Raw genomic sequence first — 21,083 nt, 5'->3', positions numbered from 1 at the left:
GCGTTAGAAATGAAGATAGTTACGTCAGATTGTTACATTACCCTACAAGAGCTGGTTCTTTTACTTTTAGTTGCATATGGGAATTTATTTTGACCTACACTACATCTTCCTCAATCTCCCTGGAGCATATATGTTAAGTCTACTTCTCGAATAAGGGAAATATTGGTACCATACTCTGAAATACTTTCGGTTATGAAAAGCAGACATAAAGCCAATGCTTTTTCAACGTTAAAAGAGAAAATAGGCTATCCGTTTAAAAAAGGACCGGCACTGTGGTTCACTTTAAATTTGTTGATAAGACACTAGTGAAATTATAACTATGGCGACTATTGTTAGCTCATGCATATTTTGACAAACACTACGCCGTAATCTTTCAGTGATAGGGGGCGTATGGGGCGGTACTTGCACAACTTATATGAGGTGACTCTTGCACTGCAGTCGCACGGTTGAAAGCGATCAGCTAGCGGTTTGTCTACTTAAAACTTTCAGGACAATTAGCCTGTTGATCACGTACAGCATGAGCACAGACTTGAATTCTGCAGTCCTGTTTCATGGACTGAGCGTAATAGGAAGTTTCACAGTTTTGTTTTATTTTTTAAAGTTCTCCTGGAAATTATATTGGGGGGTAAGAGTATACGTGTTGTCAGAATATTGTAAAACTGATCTACGAAAATACGGACAGTGGGCGGGTAAGAATTTTTACAGAATTTTTACATTTTAACTGAAATGAGAATTTGTTGCACATAGATGAAAATAAAACGTTAATGCACAGAAAGTGCACATGCTTAGGGAGGTGCATTTCGTTGTAGCACAATTCACAGATGCACAGCAGCAAAATGCCACTAAACATGTATTTACCTTTCTAGGTTGGTTTCCTTCAAACTATTCAAAATACAATTGATTTAATAGAAGTCATGGTAGCCTATTTAGCCCTTTTGAAGATACAATTCACATTCACGATGCACTCAAGGTACCGATTTTCAAACTTCAATCGCTCTTCAACAAAACAGGCCACAGTGCTCAAAATAGCCGTGTCGTAATCAGAGGTGCTCAGAGAACGCAGCTGTTTTTAATATGACGTCAATAGCTTCGAAATTACAATTCTAACACATCCCAGGAGATGTGTGTTAGCTGATAACTGGTAAAAGGTCTTGTGGGTGGATGAGACCAAGATTGACTGCCCAAGATCCAAAGCACCCCTGTCATCTGAATTTTGGTGGGGGGGGGGGTGTTATGGATTGGGCAAGTATGGCTGCCACAGATATTTGCTCACTTGTCCTCATTGATGTAACTGCTGATTGCAGTAACAGAAGGAATTCTGAAGAGCACAGAAGCCTCTCCTCTGCTCGGGTTCAATCAAATGCCTCTGAACTAATTGGGCAGATGCAGCACTTCATCCTACAACATGGCAATGATCGCAAACATAGTGCCAAAGTAACAGGATGATGAATTACATTTCTTTTTATTTTTTTTACTTTGAAAAAAGGGAAAATTCATGACTTGCCAACCAATCTGAATTCAATGAAACGTTTCATATGTTGTGAACACACCTCTGAAACGAGCAGGAGCTGAAGATGGCAGCAGTACAGGCCTGGCAGAGAATCACCAGATAAGATACTCTGCGCAAAGGATATTAGGCCAAATGTCAGAATGAGGAAGAAATTGAAATTTGAAAGCCACTTTGTTTGCCAGACGGGGTGGATTGAGTATCTCGGAAACTGCTGATCTCCTGGGATTTTCACACACAACAGTCTCTAGAGTTTGCAGAGAATGGTGTGAAAAACAAAAAATCATCCAGTAGCAGCAGTTCTGCAGGCAGAAATGAGAGGTCAGAAGAGAAGAGCCAGACTGGTTGATGCTCACAGGAAGGGGGCAGTAATGCAGGCAAAATTCCTATCTTATTTTCTTACTTTTGCTACAAAACTTCCTGTCGTAATGCTTTTAATGCTATGATCAAAGGAGATCTTTCCCATTCCCACATTCAACTAATTAAGCCAACTGCTCTTGACTGAGATTCACAAGGCCTTACTTAAGCGTCATTATTTTTAAGCATCACTTATAAATAATTTGTGGATAAAGGTATATTCCTGTTGATAGTGCTGTCCTTTGTGAACTGCTGTTAATCATGTAACGCCAGTGAATATATTTTCCAAATATTTTGTGTGCTTCACCTGGCTGATCAAACTGAATGCAGGTCTATTTGGAGATGATGGTGATGATAATTATTTAGTTTAGATTACAATTCCATTTTTCAGCTTATCTTGGACCTGATGTTCCAGATAATGTCTCATAATGGGGTGGCCTGTAGCGTAGCGGTTAAGGTGAATGACTGGGACATGCAAGGTTGGTGGTTCTAATCCCCGTGTAGCCACAATAAGATCCGCACAGCCGTTGGGCCCTTGAGCAAGGCCCTTAACCCTGCATTGCTCCAGGAGAGGATTGTTTCTTGCTTAGTCTAATCAACTGTACGTCACTCTGGATAAGAGCGTCTGCCAAATGCCATTAATGCAATAATGGTGACCAGTGTGTGCCTGTGCTGACTGTAATCTGTGTGCATTTTTGTGTTGTTTTTATAGTTGTTACCGGAGCAACCTCAGGGATCGGTAGAGCTTATGCCAATGAGGTTGGGTTTTTCTTTTTCCTTCCTGAAATCCTTTCAGAAAAATCTTTTTCTGAATGTTTTTTTTACCAGAATGAAAGATAAATTTACACCGAAGGCAGATGTTACTTTTAGATTTTTATTTCATTGTTTCCATAATCCTTCCTGAAATCCGTCCACACCCACATGCAGTACAATGTAAATAATCCTTGTAATCAAATGTAAGATGGGTGTGCGTCAGGTGGACTTGAAATCGAAACATGTAGCCTAATGCTACTCATGGCAGTCAAGGCCGGGTTTAAAACCCCTTTTCATCAGTGTGCCTATTCAAATTCCACTGCATGATGCAGTTTATGGTATTAACAGTGATTTTATATTACTGATCTGTTTTGTGCTTGTTTTATTGTTGCGTTTGTAAAGCACTTCATCACTGTATGACGAAAAGCGCTATATAAATAAAATGTATTATTATTAATGCATATGTGAAATTAGTATTTTTCCAGTTTTACACATTGTCTGTGTCGATTTTCTGTTATGTACCCTTTGTAGTTGGCTAAAAGAGGACTGGACATTGTACTGGTCAGCCGTTCAGAAGAAAAGCTTCACATTGCTGCCATGGAGATTGGTGAGAGAGGTGATGGGAAAAGTGGGAAAAGATGGAAGGATATGGATAAGGAGAGAAAGAAAAATGATATAGTTGGAATTCCCCCCCATGCTTTTATATAAATCATTGAATGCTTTCTATTTCATCTTCAGAGAAGCTTTATGGGAGAAAGACTCGCATCATTCAGGCAGATTTCACAGTGGGCCATGCTATCTATCCTGCCATCGCAGAGGGACTACGCAACCTGGATATTGGCATATTAGGTAATGGGACTTAGAGGGGGGTAGTATTGGAGAGAACCTGAACAGGCTGTTTCAGCTATTAACGGGATACTGCACCCAAACATCAACATTACTACTGTATTCTGTATTTCCCATCCATCTAGATGGTTTTTCAAATGTGTCCCATAAGTTTCAATATGAGCTGATACAAATAAATACAGTGGAAGCCAATGGGTAGAAATCTGAAGCTCATAACTACATGTCTAAATCCCCTTGATTTTCAATGGATGGTGACGATGTGCACATAGACATTAAACGTGAAAATCTTTATTTATATGCAGTACTGTTTAAGACTACAAGATGTAGTCTGATGTGATTGCACAACGTTCATTCAAAAAGTCAAATGATTAAATATTGTACATCCATATACACTGATAATCATTGCCACCTTTGTCTTTCTCCCATATTATAGTAAACAATGTAGGCATGAACTATGTTGGAGCGTTATGTTTTTTTCTGGACGTTGCCAATGCTGAACAGGTATGACGTGCAGGACATTTCTGTTATTACATTAGTCATTTAGGTGATGCTTTTATCCAAAGCCACTTAGTTGATAGCAGTGGACAGTCCCCCTAGAGCAATGTGGGGTTGCTCAAGGGCCCAACAGCTCTGTGGATCTTATGGTGGCTACACTGGGGCTTGACCCACAAATCTTCTGGGTCCCAGTTCTGCACCTTAGCTACAAATTGAGAGGCTGCATCTTTGCAGCATTGCTGTGGGAATGTTGTCTTTTCAGAGGGACTTGTGTGATTGTTGCAGATCATGTTCATGTTTTCATTTTGAAATATCTTTCCTCCCAGAGAATCACTGAAGTCATCAACTGTAACATCCTGTCTGTGACACAGGTCTGTCTGTCTCAGAGCTGAAAACTATTCCATATTAAACAAACTTTTAGTCTCACTGAGGTAATTTCATCCCTGAATGCATATGAATAGAATTCCTTAGCTACATTTTTTATCAATCAGTCCAGTCATCATTTTAGGTCAATTGTGAAACACAAGTTGTGCACTATATCTGAATTTTTGTGAAAACGGCAATGTAGTGATAAATTGGTGATATTGAAGAGGTTAGATGCATATAAAGCTATTCGAGGTAAGCATTGGATTTTGCTTTCTATATTACATTTATTTAGCAGATGCTTTTATCCAAAGTGACAAACAATAAGTCCTTAGATCATTAGATCACAACTACAGAACAAGTCGGATAAAGGTACAATTTGCCTAAAGAATCGGTTGCCTACAGCAGTGGTTCCGAAACTCAGTCCTGGAGTACCCCTGTTTATGCTGTTTTTCATTCCAACCACAACTGCAATCCAATAATTTCGACTAGCTGTTCATTTTCCTTAATTTGGTGCTTTTCATGTTTTGAGGGATTACTTGCCCTCTTAAACCACATTGACAGATAGCTATGCATACCATAAAGAGTAAAATTGCCATGTTAATATTTTGCTAATTATGCTATATTGCAAGCAATGCGTAGACTTTGGTTGACAATGCACCATGGCTGACCAGATCTTATAGGAATGGGGAGGTTGTTCCACCAGTGCAAAGCACCTATTAAATATAGTAACCTATAATAAAATATTGTGATAGGCAGATGTCAGTTTTCAAGGGAAATGCAAATGGAAAATAAATTTTGACAATGCTGATGATATCTCTTTGTCACTCTGCAGATGACAAGATTGGTTCTCCCACACATGGTTGAAAAGTAAGTTTATGGTACAATTTTATATTATAAGAATCATCATTATGATATTATAATATATACACTCACTCAGCACCTTATTAGGAACACCTGTACACCTACTTATTCATGCGATTATCTAATCGGCCAATCGTGTGGCAGCATTGCAATGCATAAAATCATACAAACATGAGTCAGGAGCTTCAGTTAATGTTCACATCACCCATCAAATGTGATCTCTGTGATTTTGACCATGGCATGATTGTTGGTTGGTTTGAGTATTTCTGTAACTGCTTTTTTCACACACAGCAGTCTCTAGAGTTCACTCAGAATGGTGCGGAAAACAAAAAAACATCCAGTGAGCAGCAATTCTGCAGACGGAAACACCTTGTTGATGAGAGAGGTCAACAGAGAATGACCAGACTGGTCAAGGCTGATAGGAAGGTGACTGTAACACAAATAACCACACATTACAACAGTGGTATGACGAAGAGCATCTCTGAACACACAACGCATCAAACCTCTAAGTGGATAGGCTACAGCAGCAGAAGAAAATTACCTAAAAGTGTTCACTGAGTGTAGTATGTCTGAAATTGCAAGGCATCTTCCAAACGTTGCCTTTAAAAAAGAAATCATTTTGAAACTAAAAAATTTAAATCAAAAGTAATATTGATTGAAAATGTAAAGAAATGTCATGTTAAACTTTGTACCATTTAGAGGTCAGGTTTGCTTCTGTTCAAAGATATTAATTGCAAAAGGTGTTTTGATAGGGGTGCCCAATTTTTTGCATACGATTGTACCTCCACAGCAATGGGGAAAGACTAATATCAAATTATCAGAAAAGGAGGCAATTTCTTTTACACGGGTGATTTGGGTGTTCGATTAACTTTCATTAATGAAATGTATTTTGTGTTTACTCAGGTTCTCTTTATCAAATATTACATTATGTCTAAAAATCTGAAATCATTATATGTGGAAAAATACAAAGCAGTAAGGATCAGCAAGGGGGGGCCAAATACTTTTCACTACTCTGTATGTTTACACTGTGTGCCATAAGTATTGGGACAGACATATATTCTTCATGTGGCTCTGTACAAATGATTCATGTGTGGTCAAGTACAGATTTTCAGCTTTTATTAAATGGCATTTTATGCCATTGCCTCCAAACTCATTGGACAGTGATTCTCCCCACAAGAAGACAATGAACCCAAACATATCAGTGTTCTCATTCTTAATGAAACAGTTTAAAAACTGTATTATGTGTAGTGTACTGGCTTTCTTGACTTTCATTTTCTGGTCCTCATGGTGACAAGTACCAATAACAAAAAAAAGAAAAAACGATGGAAGTCAGAATACTAACCACATGTGAACTGTGACTACAAATCTAAAATTGTCAAGTACAGAGATGAATCAAGAAATCATACCGAGCTTACTGTATATTATAAATACTCGTTATGTGAAATGTCTCCTTTGTGTCTGCCTGTCTCCCTCTTTGTCTCTGTCAGGGGTACGGGCTTGATTATAAATCTGTCTTCTGAAGTTGCCTCCCAGCCACAGCCTTTGCTGACCCTATACTGTGCAACCAAGGTCAGATTTTCTGTTCTTATGTCCATAATCACTGCATTCTTTTTTATTTTTTATTTTGGAAAAGTAATAGAAAATGATAAAATTGCCGAAATGTAAATTAGTAGCCCTGGAAAAACTGTAGTGTAACGTTATAGACCAAAACCACAGGTCACATGCACATTGACTATTCCAGGATCGATTATTCACCAGCTATCCAGCGACTGCTTGACTGCGTTATGAGAGAAAGTAGTGTTTATAATAAAAGGACTGGTGGGAACTAATTCTCCAACCGTATATATATATAATTTTCGCCAAATGCGTGCAAGAACCCGGCACCTCAAATTCTGGTATTACACCTCGTCCCGCTATGCCACCTGGCAATACACCTTCTTTGCCATGTCATGTTTTATTTACATTATTTTAATATCTTGTCATGGTGCCTTAAATTATTTTGCAATCACAGTTGATTTGCCAGAAGCACCATCACATTACTGGTATAATTCTCTATTATCCCATTTTTTTTTCTCTCCCAATTTGGTAGCCAATTGTACCCCATCTAATTCAATTAGAGCTAGTGTTAGATAGACCGCCCACACCCCGTCGGCCCTACGAGAGCGACACGCCTTCTTCAAGCCGTCTTGCCACATGCTGGTAACTGTGATTCCGAGGTGCTTTATTGTGCGGCGATCTACTAACCCTGCCAAGTCCCTCCCCCTGGAGCAGCGAGCCAATTTTCCTGCTCCACGTGAGCTGGCCAAACTTGGCTTTTGGCAGGACCGAGAGTCGAACCCCGGTCCCCGGTGTGCAACTGCAGCGAGCTGCAACCGCAAGTCTGCTGCATCTTAGCCTGTTGCGCCACCGCGGCCCCTTTCTATTATCCCGCTTTCAATAAAAGCGCACCAACAAGCAAAACACACCAACACGAAAACAGCATAAGCTATGGCGGGAAAAAACAAAACAAAGAAAAGCGGTCCCACAGCTTCACAGCAAACAAAATGGAGGACGTGGCACTGAATAAAGAAACATTATTTTCCAGTTGTAGGACTATGGTGTCCAACAAAACAAAAAGAACTATGGTTAAACATCGCTCCAGCCCACAGAGAAATCATCAGTTTAAGAGGCAATTAGGCAACCTGTTCAATAAAGTGCAACGCGTCCTTCGTAATGTACAATTTGATTTTATTCTTTGCATGAAAACGGTCCCATTAATGTGGTATTTGAGTAATATTATTAGCCAACTACAACTGTAGAATTATTAGTGTACATATTGCTTAACAGATTGAGATGTAACTAAGAGCAACAGCAGATTTCAGAGGCTTGCAGTCTTAACAGTGGTGGCCACTAGCAGAGTGAGCTGACAACATCGATAAGGTATTGCTAAGAGTGGTCCAGACCAACCTTACGAAAGTACCACTTGCAGAAGGTATACTTAGCTAAGAACGTTTCGGGAAACGCGCTGAAACATTAAGGTAGCGCTTAAGGTAGAACTTAGGAACGACGTAGCGTTAAGAAGGCTTCGTGAAACGCAGCACTGGGCTGCGTTTCAAAGCTGCAGGTTCAAATCCCAGGTGAGGCCTGCCATTGTATCCTTGCACAGGTTTTACCCTTTCATGTCCTCACCAAGACAAAGGCAATGGACAAATGATGTTCTCTGCAGTCAAGCAGAACATTAAAGGCTTAACCTGAATAAATAGCTTTTGTAAATATCAAACTGCATAAATGGATTATTTGTAAACAATATAAGCGGTTTACGAGCAATCTGATAGATGCCTAAATGCATGCAATGTAAATGTTTTAAAGAAGAATGTTGAGCTTCACCTTCAAAAATAATTTTAAAATGAGAGCGGGCCATAAATGACTCCTCAAGGTCCGTTAACATCATTTGTTTGGTATGCACATGCGAAATTTCAGGAAACCCCAGTCACCTGAACTGCATGTTTGAATGCATGTGCCCCAAGCCCAATCTCCGATACAGAACTGTGTGCCTTATTGGTGGGAATGTTCACTTCTGCTATTAAGCATTCTGTTATTACACTTTTCCCCAAACATTTATTGCTCATAATATGTAAATAATTACACTATTTTTTCACTGTTTCCATATTCACATAAGACAAACGTCAACATTTTGTAACTTCTATCATTCGGCTCAATACTTCTGAAGTTCTGTAATCACTGTTATTCCTGTTTTTTAATTTTTATTTTTTTTACGTTTTTAGATTTTTGTTACCTATTTCTCCAGATGTCTGAACTCGGAATATAGTACACGGGGGGTCACAATCCAGGTACAAATAAACGTCTCCTCGCCTTCGCAGTTTCATTACAATCTCAGATCTGTAACCCCTCCTCGTTCTACCTTCACCATTGGTCTTCCTCTCCCTCACATGCTGGCTGTCCTCTGCTCCATTTCTGTCTCCATCCCACTTTATCACTTCTCCATTTCCTGCTTTCCTCTTCCCTTCTTTTGCTTTCTTTCTTTTCTGTTTGTCTCACAGTGTGTCACTCCCTTTATGGTCTCAACAAACATGACCTACAATGCAGACGTCAATGCCTTTGTGAAGAGTGCCGCAGATTATGCCCGTGAAGCCTTGAACACAGTGGGCCATTCCACCTACACCAGCGGCTGCCTCTCTCATGCCCTGCAGGTGAGCATTCGGATAGGGGTGTGTTCTTTTGTGTACTACGTCACGACTATTACAACCATCATGGTTTTAGCTATAATTTAGCTATTATACAGTTGCCCTTTCCAAACGCATTGCCTTAACGTAACTGTCAAAATGTACTTGTGTATTCAAAATGTGTAGATTGATTTGCATTCCTATTTTTGCATGCATGTTTTAAAATGCATTATACAGTAACATCTTGTCCCTTCTCCCATATTTCCTCCCTTAGCATGTCGCTCTCACAATCTTCTTTCCTGGTTGGTTGCGACTCTCTTCTTTCTGGATGAGATGGATGGACAAATTTACTTTCGAGAAAGTAAACGAAACTATGGCAACATCCAAGAAGGAGAACTGACCATCACAAAGAAATATCCATACATGGTGTAAGAAATTGATCAGAATTAAATAAATCGGTGTCTCCATTATTGTGATGGATTCTCCTAACTGCCCTCTGTTTAGATTGCATTTTGGTTGTAAAGGTGACATTGCAGAAACCATTTCACAAAAACCCATCTGGCTGAGAGTATGGTTCCCATTATCTTCTGTGATATGGTTTTTACATTTGTACATTTACACTGCATGACATTTAATTGCATATTGAAATGTTTAAAATTCACAAGTGCCAAAATGTACTAACGTATTATTACACATTGCTATTGATTAATCGGTATAACAATTGTGATGCAATACATTTACAAAAAAACTGCTACAGGACAATTTCATGTGTTTTTATTACTGTATATCACTGTGTTGTATAACTCAGGAAATGTATGCGAACCAGTCTATTGCAGTGAGCGCACAAATAGGTTAATTTATACAAAACGTTTTATTTTGTTTGAATCTATTTTGGCGGCACGGATGGTGCAGTGGGTAGCACTGCCGCCTCACAGCAAGGAGGTCCTTGGTTCGAATTCCCGTCGGCCGGGGCCTCTCTGTGTGGAGTTTGCATGTTCTCCCCGTGTCTGCGTGGGTTTCCTCCGGGTACTCCAGTTTCCTCCCACAGTCCAATGACGTGCAGGTCAGGCTGATCGGAGAGTCTAAATTGCCCGTAGGTATGAGTGTGTGAGTGAATGGTGTGTGTGCCCTGCGATGGACTGGCGATCTGTCCAGGGTGTATTCCTGCCTTTCGCCCAATGTATGCTGGGATAGGCTCCAGCCCCCCTGCGACCCTGTTCAGGATAAGCGGGTTAAGATAATGGATGGATGGATGGGATGGATGAATCTAGTTCCCTCCTGAATTTGATTTCTTTTCAAGTATTTCCATTAATGTCATTAACTCCTATGCTTATATCAGAACCTTGGGACTTTTTTATAAGGGCATATTTATCTTTTTTTTTCTCAATTCTAATTTAACCGCATTTCATACCAATTATACATTAATACTGAATTCCAATGCATTTGTAATGTCAACATTCTGCAAATAGCTTGTTCTATCCAAGTCATTATATCCATGCTGTATTGGTGTCATATTAGCAATGTAGCTCTGTGACATTGTTGCCAATGCATTTCACCAGCATTATTGATCCTTTAGACTGATGTTTTTATTCCATTAAAATGTTATTTTGTGTATTTTATGTTCAATAGGCAAATACTAGTAGTCCAAAAATAAAGTCATCCTGAGTCCGGTAAAGATGTGCAGGGACAATATCATGATATGCGTACAGGTACAACATATTTCTATGAAAATTACTTTGAACAAAGCTTTGGTGGGACACTGTCATTGTACCAGTATGTTTTGTATCCCTGCATTCTCCCATCCTGGTACTATATTGTATCCCAATTATACTTTTTGCCACAATGGTGTATTTTTTTGCAGTTTATCACATTTGTAACTTAGGACATGCATTTTGGCAAATGTATTGGGAAGAACAGGTTATCTACTGTGCTATGCACCACAAACTCTATATGCTTTCTATTAAAGTTAGTAGATGTTATAAAATTGACAGATTTGAATCCGGGTTGCCTAACTGCAAAAATAGTGCAGAAAATAAAGCTCTTCACTCCTGGATTTCATTTATTTTAAGGTAAAAACAAGTGACCTTACAATTGGATGTATTTAAGTTCTCTTTTACAGATTTTTTTTATTTTTATTATTTGACAGAAGAAGTGGCCCTAGTAACCATATTATCTAAAAGAACTAAAATGTTATTGGTTTGTGTTGCGGATTTCCAAAAGGACATTTTATTATTTCCAACTGTAAATGGGTAAGTTTTAAGTAAGTTTTACCTAACAGCCTTACATTCTTGACTCACAAAAGAGCAAGTCAATCAAACAACGAAAACAATGAATAAAAATGCATTTCTCTAACAATTGCATACTTTGGCATTAGAGTATCTTTGGTCAACACTCGCAAGGAATTTCCCTTAAATAAAGTTTTAATTGTGCTGATTCTTCTGTATGGGAAACAAAAAGCACAGAAGAGTATATCCCATAACCTATGAGAACTTATGCATCCAATAGTTTGCGCATACAAAGGTTTAGTCTTGAGGCCAAGTAATGAAACTTCACCAAAGATTCCCACACATCGGCAGTTTAATCCAGTTTAGTTACAGTCCTGCTACAACACATTCAGTGAGGTATTTTCCAGCAGTGCATTTTATTTTTGCCTGATTATCTTCAACAGTAATGTGCAAAAACAAATCCTGGCATTCTCACAAGTGGGCCACAGATTGTCTGCTGGTTTACACTTGATGAAAGTCACTTTGGATTTAAAGCCTTTAAAGTAAATATAGGATCAGGAAGCCCATTATCTAGGCACTGCAGTAAAAAGAGCACTGGTGCCCTAAATACGGATGACAAGTTACATTATCTTGAAGATAAACCGAGAAACAGAAAGACTACACAGTTTACACTGTGCTCATATCGGCAATTCCTACAAATTATAAAAAATATTTGCTCCAATCTCAACATATACAGATGAAAAAAAACTTAAGTAACCTTTTTTCCTGTAACATGATCATCTTGAAAGTTAATCTCAGTTACACATAAATATAAATGTTCGTTTTGACCTGGAGATTGTCAACTGTCATGATTTTATAGGGTGACCTTTCTTTTAAATGTATGGAAATGTATATTTATCTGAATAAGAATATTTCAGTGTGGTCCTTTCGATTTTGTTTAGTTATTAATGATATTAGACAGACTAAAGCACAGAAAAGTCTGACATTGGCAGAGAGATAAATTGGCATAGCATTCATGGCAGTACATTCAAGCTAGCTGGTTAGGCAGCAACTAACCATGTCATGTTTAAATTTTTTGGTTCTCTTTTTATTTATTTTTACTTGCTGGAAAAATAACATGACAGCTTGCCATCATATTCCTAGCTAGTTATCCATAGCCAATAATTGGCACTTGCTCCACAAAGCTAGTGTGTATACTAGATTTGTAGTTTTGCTTAACCATGTCTTTCTTTTCCATTTCTTTTACTTGATAATTCGCCGTTGAGCCTGGAAACGGTGATATATAACCCTCTTGCATATTTAGTTTTGCACCAGGGAAAACATTTCCCTCGTTCTTAATTCTGTAACATTCTTAAAGTGTACTGCAAGATGCCTGCTTGCAACCAAGCAACTATGCCATCATAAAAGTGGCTTCATAAAAGCTCACTTACCTTGTAAAAGAGAAAAACCCTGAGCATAACAATAACAATATATACAGCATACAGCAAATGGGGAATGTACCAACATAGTTAAAGCTTAACCGCTGGGTTGCATTTCTCCCTCTCTCCATCCCACTCATGCACACACGCGAGCATTTTCAGAGCTCAGTGCAAGTGACTTTTGTGAGACCATGGATCAGGAGGGTGGGGCCTAGGTCACGGGTTACAGCCTCCAGCTGAGCCAGGTACTGCTGGGATTGGCTGGAGTCTGCAGGGGGGCTCGGCAAATACAGGAAACGGACCGCAGCTTGGGCACTGTGCTCCAGGAGCAGTCCATTCACCCCCGACAAGAAGCTCTCCGGGGCATTGGAGGGAGGGTCTCCCCCATCGTGTGCGTCTCCCCCAGCGTGGAGGCCGATGGCTCCCTCCCCTCTCTGTGAAGCTTCACCACAGCGTCCCACGGCACGATCTTTATGGAGGCCCGGATTCGCAGTTTCCCCAGCAGGTCGCACAGGGTCTCCTCCTTCACCATCCAGCCTTGGTCGCCCGAGGAGGACTCCTACATGCAATGATTGAACAATACAGTGCAGTATTTGGACAGTGGTACATTTTCTGCTCTTTTGGCTGAAAACTAAGTAAGGGTATCCGTTGATTCACCTGCTGCAGTATTTAAGATGACTTGCTAGGTGTCAGTGCACAAGGTGTAGTTTTTTACGGTTTTTTTTCACATTGACCACATACATGCTGTGGGATCACAGTTCAGGAGAGATTTGAGAGTGTAAAAACATTCATAGACAAAACACTTTGATTTATGATACACTAAAATATCTGTATAAAGTTAATATTATTTCATGATTTATGAGACAATAACCCCATAGTGCTCTCCCAATTCAGAATGCACAAGCCTGTCTCATGACAGCAACGCCCAGTGAACACACCCTCCTAAACATAAACCTCTCAATCGTCACTCGTCAAAGCAGTCCCCCATTTTACAGGACTGAACTTCCAGAAAAGCCAGTGCAGAAACACTGCATAAACCACACCCTTGTTATACATAACATCACTGTGCTAATCACTGTGCCGAGGGTGCCAAGCAGTGGACGAGCCGGGTGGATCCTCACCCAGTCCTGTGATTCGCAGCAGGTGCTGGGTCCCCTGTCTGACAGAGGGAGACAGAGTGAGGTCCACAAAGGCCTTCACCCCCAGCTTGTCTACTAGACTCAGCCAGAAGGTATACTGGGGCTTGATGGGATCCGAGGGCAAGGCGTCTAAGAGAGGCAGAAAAACAATTACTGGTTATTCCTCATTCGCAGGAAGTAAGTAAGCTGTGCCAAATTTTTTCATGTAGCATTTCACATGTAACTGAACCACATGAGGTACGCAAACGTGTCTAAACAGATCATCATCATCATGTATTTTTTTTTATAAAGAGAACATGACAGCTCACTCTCCCTTCCAATTTTTGAAGGGTGGAAAGACCGGTAGAAAGCAGAGGGCAACAGATGGAGAAAGGATCGCAGCTCAGAAGGTGCTGTGGTAGGGGGTCGTACACCCACCCGCATGGGAGGGCATGCGTATGACTCGAGAGTCAGTAGCCCTGCAGGCTACGCCAAATGGCTCAGTCCACGCTACATTTTAACACAACTTCTCATTGGATTTCCGCCATCAGATTTTGTTGCCTTTATATAACCATCTGGGTCAACCGAGCTAAATCTCCGGAGCAATGACCTAGGGAACCAAACAGAGTAGGGAATCCAGGGGGTTGTTTGCCAAGCAGATGTGGGGGGCGGGGGTGGTTAAATGGCCAGCTGTGCAGAGGCAATCTCATGAGGGGAAATTAAACCAAGGACACTGGGCTTAAGAACCCTACTCTTTAGGAAGTGCCATTGGATCCTTAATGACTACAGTGAATCATGACCTTGGTTTAACTGTGTGCATTCATTTAGCGCTCAACGCAGCATGGGAACTCTTAAAAACCATCATGTCACTCTGCCCTACAGCTGAAAATAGTCCTGTGTAGTTTCTCTTCCCAATTTCATGTTCCATTTTCTAGGTTTCCCCCTTAGTTCGGTACCCAGTATTGTTCTCTGTAAGGTCTTACTCAGTAATGTCATTCCTGCTGGTACTTTTTATGCATATTGTCTTGCCTGACTGTTTGCTCTGAACCGTTTCAATCCTGCATTGCGTAACACTTTACAGAAAGGTTACATGCAGTAAAAAGACTAGCTGTTTCAGTCTGGCTCTGCCTTCTACACGATTAAAAAAATATATGTTCTGCCGTGGGTAGAGTATGCCTGTCCATCTCATTTGCATAAAGTATTCTCTAACCACTCAGGTGCCAGCAGTTTTCTGTTTCGTATTGATCCATAACAGTTGGTTTGCCGACTTTGAAAACAAGCCATTAAATTAAACTGACAAATTTGAGGGCATCAACAATTATCCAACCGGATATCTGATTGACATCTATATATGACATCACAGTACCATGACACAATCGGGTGGGGCCAGACTGCACTGCAGATTGCATTTTTTAAACATCTATTTTTCAAATGTTTAACTCATTTTAGCCTATGGTTTGTTAATGTATAAATATTAATTTGACTAATACATTAGTTAGTAGTTAAATACATTAGTTAAGTTAATGAAATTAACTTTTCATGTGTTGATGTATTTGTACATCAATTCCTTCTTGTTAACAACAACTAAATTAATTCAGGCCAATTCATGTACCTTATGAAAAGTGTGAACGTGCCCTGTATTATTATTAGTTATTAAACATCATTATCCACAGTTCTTGACTCTGTGCGCTCCTGCACATCCTCACCCAGAACTCCCAATTGCATGTGTCCCAGCACAAAGAGCCCGCTCTTCTTCAGCTGGTTGATGAAGGTGATGAGCTGGCAGGAGGACCGGGGGTTGGCCACCATCAGCAACACCTGTGGCCTCCAGAACTTTACATGCTCCTTCCGCACATCCAGCATCAGCAGGTATTTACGTACCTGCACAGACCAGCATGAGTACAGACATGCGTGAGTACAGACCAGAATGAGCATGGACATAAGTCAATATACACCAGAGCAAGTACAGGCCAGTGAGAATGAACCAGAATGAGTCCAGTGTGAGTACAGACACCCTGAAAATAGACAGGAGAACAGATACTTTCATTAAGACATTGAGTCAGAACACAGGGCTATATGCAGTACCTGCCTGAACAGGTCACTGAACATGTCAGCATGTCTGTGTGACAGAGACAGAGACACAAACAGAGACAGATACAGACCAAAGAAAACTCTGAACCACAAAATGTATTCCATATTTTTCCCTGTACTGCCCCAATTTGACACAGCTTGCCTGATCACAGCTGTAGACTGGCTACACCACGAAACATCCTCCACATATGACATAACTAACTTCTGAGATGATATAGAGTTAGGGAAGAATTGAACTATGGAGCACATAATTGCAAGTCCCTTGCAGAACAAGTCCCTCACATACAGTATATATGCCTCCCAGAAGCCCCACATCTGACTGCTGAGCTCAGCACATTCCAGAGAAAGTTCCAGTGTGTGCAGTCGATTGGTTGTTCGACCTGGTAGAAGATGAGTGCTTGGCTGATGTAACCCCAGCTGCTGGTGGTTGATCTTTGTGGAGGATGAGGAGCAGGACCAGTAGCACCACGTTGCTGGCAGAGGAGTAGACAGGGTTGATGACGAACATCATCACCAAACAGCTTATGATGCCCAGCAGACAGGCTGAACTCTAAGATATGGAACAGACGTCACCGCTTGCTTCTACTATCGAAGTTGCAGAAACCAATATGGCATCCAGTCCAGTAACTCAATTTCCCCATAGGCGATAATGCAAAAATGTATTGATTCATTGATTTAAGAAAATTACCGTTCATTTGCAATCATAAAATCATGCAGATATGGGTCAGGAGCTTCAGTTAATGTTGCCATTAACCGTCAGAATGGGGGGAAATGTGATCTAAGTGACTTTGACCATGGAATGATTGTTGGTGCTAAACAGGGTGGTTTGAGTTTCTCAGATCTGCTGATCTCCTGGGATTTTCATGCACACTAGTCTCTAGAGTTTGCAAAGAATGGTGCAAAAAACAAGTGAGCAGCAGTTCTGTGGACAGAAACGCCTTGTTAATGAGAGAGGTCAGAGGAGAAGGGCCAGACTGGTCAAAGCTGACAGTAAGGGGACAGCAGTGCAAATAACCACACATTATAAAACTGGTATGCAGAAGAGCATCACTGAACACCTAACATGTAAAACCTCTAAGTGGATAGGCTACAGCAGCAGAAGACTTAATAATAATAATAATCATCAATTTACATCATGCCATTCCTGATCCCTAACCTTAACCCTGCCTCGGTTTCCCACCAAAGATCCCAAAAGACTCAGTGGGTGCAGAACATGAAAAGGGACAAGTGGTGTCCATCAGCATTCTCTGTTCTGTGCTCCTGCTACTTTGACGGTTTAATCACACACGGCCAAATCGTACGCCTTCGGAAAACTGCTGTACCCACCCTGTTCTCTTTTCCAGCTCATCTCAAGGTAAAATCCATTGTCACATTGTAAGCAGTGGTCATGAATTAGTCATTATTATGTTTCAGTTCCAGCATGTTATGATACTTATTTTTCTTATTGTACAACTGAGGTCACTTATTTGAATTGAAGGCTGATTTGTCACGGCGGGGAGGACAGAGGAACCAGAAGCAGACACAGTGGTGTGGAAAATGGCAAGTTTACGAGCAGGTGCCAAGTCCTGCTGGAAAAGGAAATCAGCATCTCCATAAAGCTTGTCAGCAGACGGAAGCATGAAGTGCTCTAAAATCTCCTGGTAGACAGCTGCGTTGACTCTGGACTTGATAAAACCCAGTGAACCAACACCAGTAGATGACATGGCACCCCAAATCATCACTGATGGTGGAAACTTCACTCCGGACTTCAAGCTATTTGGATTCTGTCGGCAGCAGGTGTCCAGCAGAAGGTGACCTTGCTGGAGGTCAGGGCTGACAGTGGAGCAGCGACATGGCTGTAGTTATGGATGAACCTCCTGTAGAAATTGACGAACCCAAGGAAGCATTGGAGCTCCTTGCGGTTCGTAGGAGGGGGCCAATTGGCTACAGTGGAGGTATTTTCCATTTCGAGCTACCCCCTGGAGACGTCAAAGCCGAGGAACTGGATGGAGGGTTGGTGGAACTCACACTTCTCGGCTTTGACGAAGAGACGGTTCTCCAGGAGGCAACGGAGCACTTGGCGGACTTGGTTGATGTGTACCTCCAGGGTAGCAGAGAAGATGAGGATATTGTCCAGGTAAACGAGCATGAAGCAGTTGATCACGTCTCGGAGGACATCGTTGATGAGGGTCTGGAAGACGGCTGGAGCGTTGGTGAACCCAAACGGCATCACAAGGTATTCGTAGTGGCTCGGGGTGTTGAACGCCGTCTTCCACTCATCGCCCTCTCGGATGCAGACCAGGTGGTAGGTATTGTGGAGATCCAACTTAGTAAAGTATTGGCACTTGTGTAGTGATGAGAAGGCTGAAGAGATGAGTGGGATCGGGTAGTGGTTCTTTATGGTTGTCGTTCAGCCCACTGTAGTCGGCTGGAGTACGACACCAAACAAACTGCCTACCACTAGGGGGCCGCAGAGTGGTGTCTGAGATCATTCAGAGAACGTGGAGGCAGTGTACAGCAGCAGGAAGTAGCTGCTCTTGCAGCCACTAGGCAAGGCCCTGGCTTTAGCAACAGCCCAGGCTCCAGCAGGCCCAACTATAACAGGCCCAGGCTCCAGCTACTCCAGGCCCAGGCTTCAGCTACACCAGGCCCAGGCTCCAGCTAAACCTCGCCCAGGTTCAAGCTACACCAGGCCCAGCCTCCAGCGACTCCAGGCCCAGGCTCCAGCTACTCCAGGCCCAGGCTCCAGCTACACCAGGCCCAGGCTCCAATAGCGGCCTCAACAGACTGATCCCAGCCCAGCTTCCACCAGGCCCAGGCTCCAGCAGCCCAGCTTCCACCAGGCCAGGCCCAGGCTCCAGTATCACCAGCAGCCCAGCTTCCATCAGGCTAGGCCCAGGCTCCAGCAGCCCAGCTTAAACCAGAACAGGCCCAGGATACAGCAGCCCAGCTTCCACCAGGCCAGGCTCCAGCAGCCCAGCTACTTCCTGGCCAGGCCCAGGGCTAGCTACTGCTAACATTCCCAGAAACTATTTTCTCCACTAACCCTGGTTTAACGGACTGAAATCGCCTTTGGGTGAGTGCTAAACCCCCCTTCCTTCAGAAAGGTAATCCCACCTACTGGAAGGAATGTTTCTTACAGTAAGGCTGGCACTATTCCCTCTGTCTGGTCCTCCTCATATTGCCCCCGCACCCCAGCTGCTGTTAAAACTAAGCATACTGTTAACAGTAATGTTTTACAATCTGTTACCCTGACAACGACTCACCCTAGTTAAACACTGAAACTTGCTCTATTTAATGTCTGCTCCCTCAGTAACAAAGGCCCACTCCTTTCTGATTTCATCACTGACAATAACATGGACTTTCTCTGTCTGACTGAAACCTGGCAGCAGCCCCAGGATTACTACCACCTAAATCAGGCTACTCCAACTCCTTGTTGTTAAACTGCCTAGTTCTTGTCCATTAATCATTGTGTCTATCTATCGCCCACCCAAACCTTCTCCTGTATTTCTCACTGAGCTTTCTGAACTCCTGTCCACAGTCTGCACCATGTCTCCCAACGTGCTTGTCATAGGTGATTTCAACATTCCTATTAACCCCGCCCGATCCACCTTCGCCACTGATTTCCTATCTCTACTGGACTGTCTAGGCATTAAGCAACACATTACCTTCCCCACCCATAACAAAGGCAACCCACTCGACCTAGTCTGTTCCACCGGCCAAATTCCCATCAATCTCGCTGACCTACTGCTCCCCATCTCCGATCATAAAGCTGTTATGTTTGAGGTCCCTGCTCAGCTATATAGGAAAAAAACCTCAACGCACCATCACATTTAGAAATGTTAAAAACCTTAACAATGCTGATCTCATCAGTCTGATCACCTCACACCCCACCCCTGACCCACTCTCATCTACTGACAAACTGGTCACCCATTACAATGCCTGTCTCTCCTCCTCACTGGACACTTTAGCCCCTCTTAAGGCACATACTGTCTCTTTTAACCACTCTGCGCCCTGGTTTACCCCTCAACTCCGCCTTCTAAAAACTGCAGGGCACCGTCTAAAGAGACTATCCAAGAGAACTGGTTTAACCATCCACTCCCAAGCCTACTCTGACCATATTAACTTCTACAGAAATGCCCTCACAGTGGCCAAAAGCTCCTACTACTCCAATATCATCAACAGTGAGAGAGCCAATTCCAAAACCCTCTTCTCTACAGTGAAACACCTCCTTCAACCACTTGATAACTCCCCTGACAACACCTCCACTGACCTGTGCAATAAATGAGCTTCTTTCAAACTAAAATTGATGACATCCATAAACAGCTGTGCCTGTCACCCCCACCCACTGCCCTGCCCTCCTGGATGTCCACCCCCATGGACCCCCCCATATCAAACCTGTCTTTCCACCTTCACTCCAGGGAACCCTGGCGATACGGAACAATTCACTGGAGGCAGCTGGTCCAGAGATGGCCCGGTTAAAGTGTTACAGCTTCACCCCCTTCTCCACTGCCATGAAGAGGGTGAAGCTGTAACACTCGGCGGCACCAGAGTCCCAAAAGGCAGTTCCCCACTCTGCTCTGCGGGACAGAAGTGACCACGTAAGCCACCTTGGGTTCACCGTCGTAGCGCGGTGGAGGGGGCAGACAAGGTTCTGGGCAAGAGCAGACTGGACCAGGGGCAGGCACGGGAGGAGGTTGCGGGACCTGTGCCCACCAAGGTAGCTACCTGCTGGATTAGGCTGGATTCTCTTGGCTCAAGTATGGAGTAAACACAATCCGGTGAGGAGACAAACAAAATGAGGGTTTTTTTTAAATAATACAAGTAACAAGAGGAAATGGCAATCAGGTGTGGGGAAACAATCAGGAAGTGAAAACGAACTGACAGGTGACAACGGTGTGCAC

At 42.2% G+C, this 21,083-nt stretch overlaps 2 protein-coding genes across 3 annotated transcripts; one reads left to right on the top strand and one right to left on the bottom strand.

The window, feature by feature from the left end:
* Positions 1-11: 11 nt before the first annotated feature.
* LOC133132370 (very-long-chain 3-oxoacyl-CoA reductase-B-like) lies at positions 12-11,703 on the top strand. 2 transcript variants are annotated; one of them, XM_061247769.1, is made up of 12 exons: positions 569-689; positions 2,256-2,343; positions 2,577-2,623; positions 3,149-3,224; positions 3,356-3,466; positions 3,897-3,964; positions 4,285-4,329; positions 5,157-5,191; positions 6,673-6,754; positions 8,950-9,015; positions 9,226-9,375; positions 9,623-11,703. In XM_061247769.1, the coding sequence occupies exons 2-12, from the start codon at positions 2,271-2,273 to the stop codon at positions 9,746-9,748; spliced, it is 879 nt and encodes a 292-aa protein (XP_061103753.1). In that variant the 5' UTR covers positions 569-689; positions 2,256-2,270; the 3' UTR covers positions 9,749-11,703. The 2 variants fall into 2 exon arrangements, with proteins under 2 accessions (XP_061103752.1, XP_061103753.1); XM_061247768.1 differs by lacking the exon at positions 2,256-2,343 and having other exon boundaries at positions 12-689.
* Positions 11,704-11,952: 249 nt separating this feature from the next.
* On the bottom strand, positions 11,953-20,949 carry LOC133132359 (solute carrier family 12 member 9-like). The gene is made up of 4 exons (XM_061247743.1): positions 20,908-20,949; positions 15,816-15,990; positions 14,113-14,259; positions 11,953-13,550 (listed from the first exon to the last, which is right to left on the bottom strand). Exons 2-4 carry the CDS (start codon positions 15,970-15,972, stop codon positions 13,150-13,152), a joined length of 705 nt encoding a protein of 234 aa, XP_061103727.1. The 5' UTR covers positions 15,973-15,990; positions 20,908-20,949; the 3' UTR covers positions 11,953-13,149.
* Positions 20,950-21,083: the final 134 nt, after the last annotated feature.

Source organism: Conger conger, chromosome 7, assembly GCF_963514075.1.
Source record: "Conger conger chromosome 7, fConCon1.1, whole genome shotgun sequence".
NCBI classification, from domain to species: domain Eukaryota; kingdom Metazoa; phylum Chordata; class Actinopteri; order Anguilliformes; family Congridae; genus Conger; species Conger conger.
Note: the sequence above shows the minus strand (reverse complement) of the source record. Positions and strands in the feature narration are given on the sequence as shown.

Bases quoted from the DNA above. Each gene is read 5' to 3' on its own strand.
- LOC133132370 (XM_061247768.1), top strand. From the start codon at position 518: ATGAGCACAGACTTGAATTCTGCAGTCCTGTTTCATGGACTGAGCGTA. The intron at 2,624-3,148 runs GTTGGGTTTTTC...TACCCTTTGTAG, and splicing joins GTAGAGCTTATGCCAATGAG to TTGGCTAAAAGAGGACTGGA. The intron at 6,755-8,949 runs GTCAGATTTTCT...TTACGTTTTTAG, and splicing joins CCCTATACTGTGCAACCAAG to ATTTTTGTTACCTATTTCTC.
- LOC133132359 (XM_061247743.1), bottom strand. From the start codon at position 15,972: ATGCTGGATGTGCGGAAGGAGCATGTAAAGTTCTGGAGGCCACAGGTG. The intron at 14,260-15,815 runs GTGAGGATGTGC...TGCCTCTCTTAG, and splicing joins CATGCAATTGGGAGTTCTGG to ACGCCTTGCCCTCGGATCCC. The intron at 13,551-14,112 runs GTGAGGATCCAC...CATTGCATGTAG, and splicing joins GCTGCGAATCACAGGACTGG to GAGTCCTCCTCGGGCGACCA.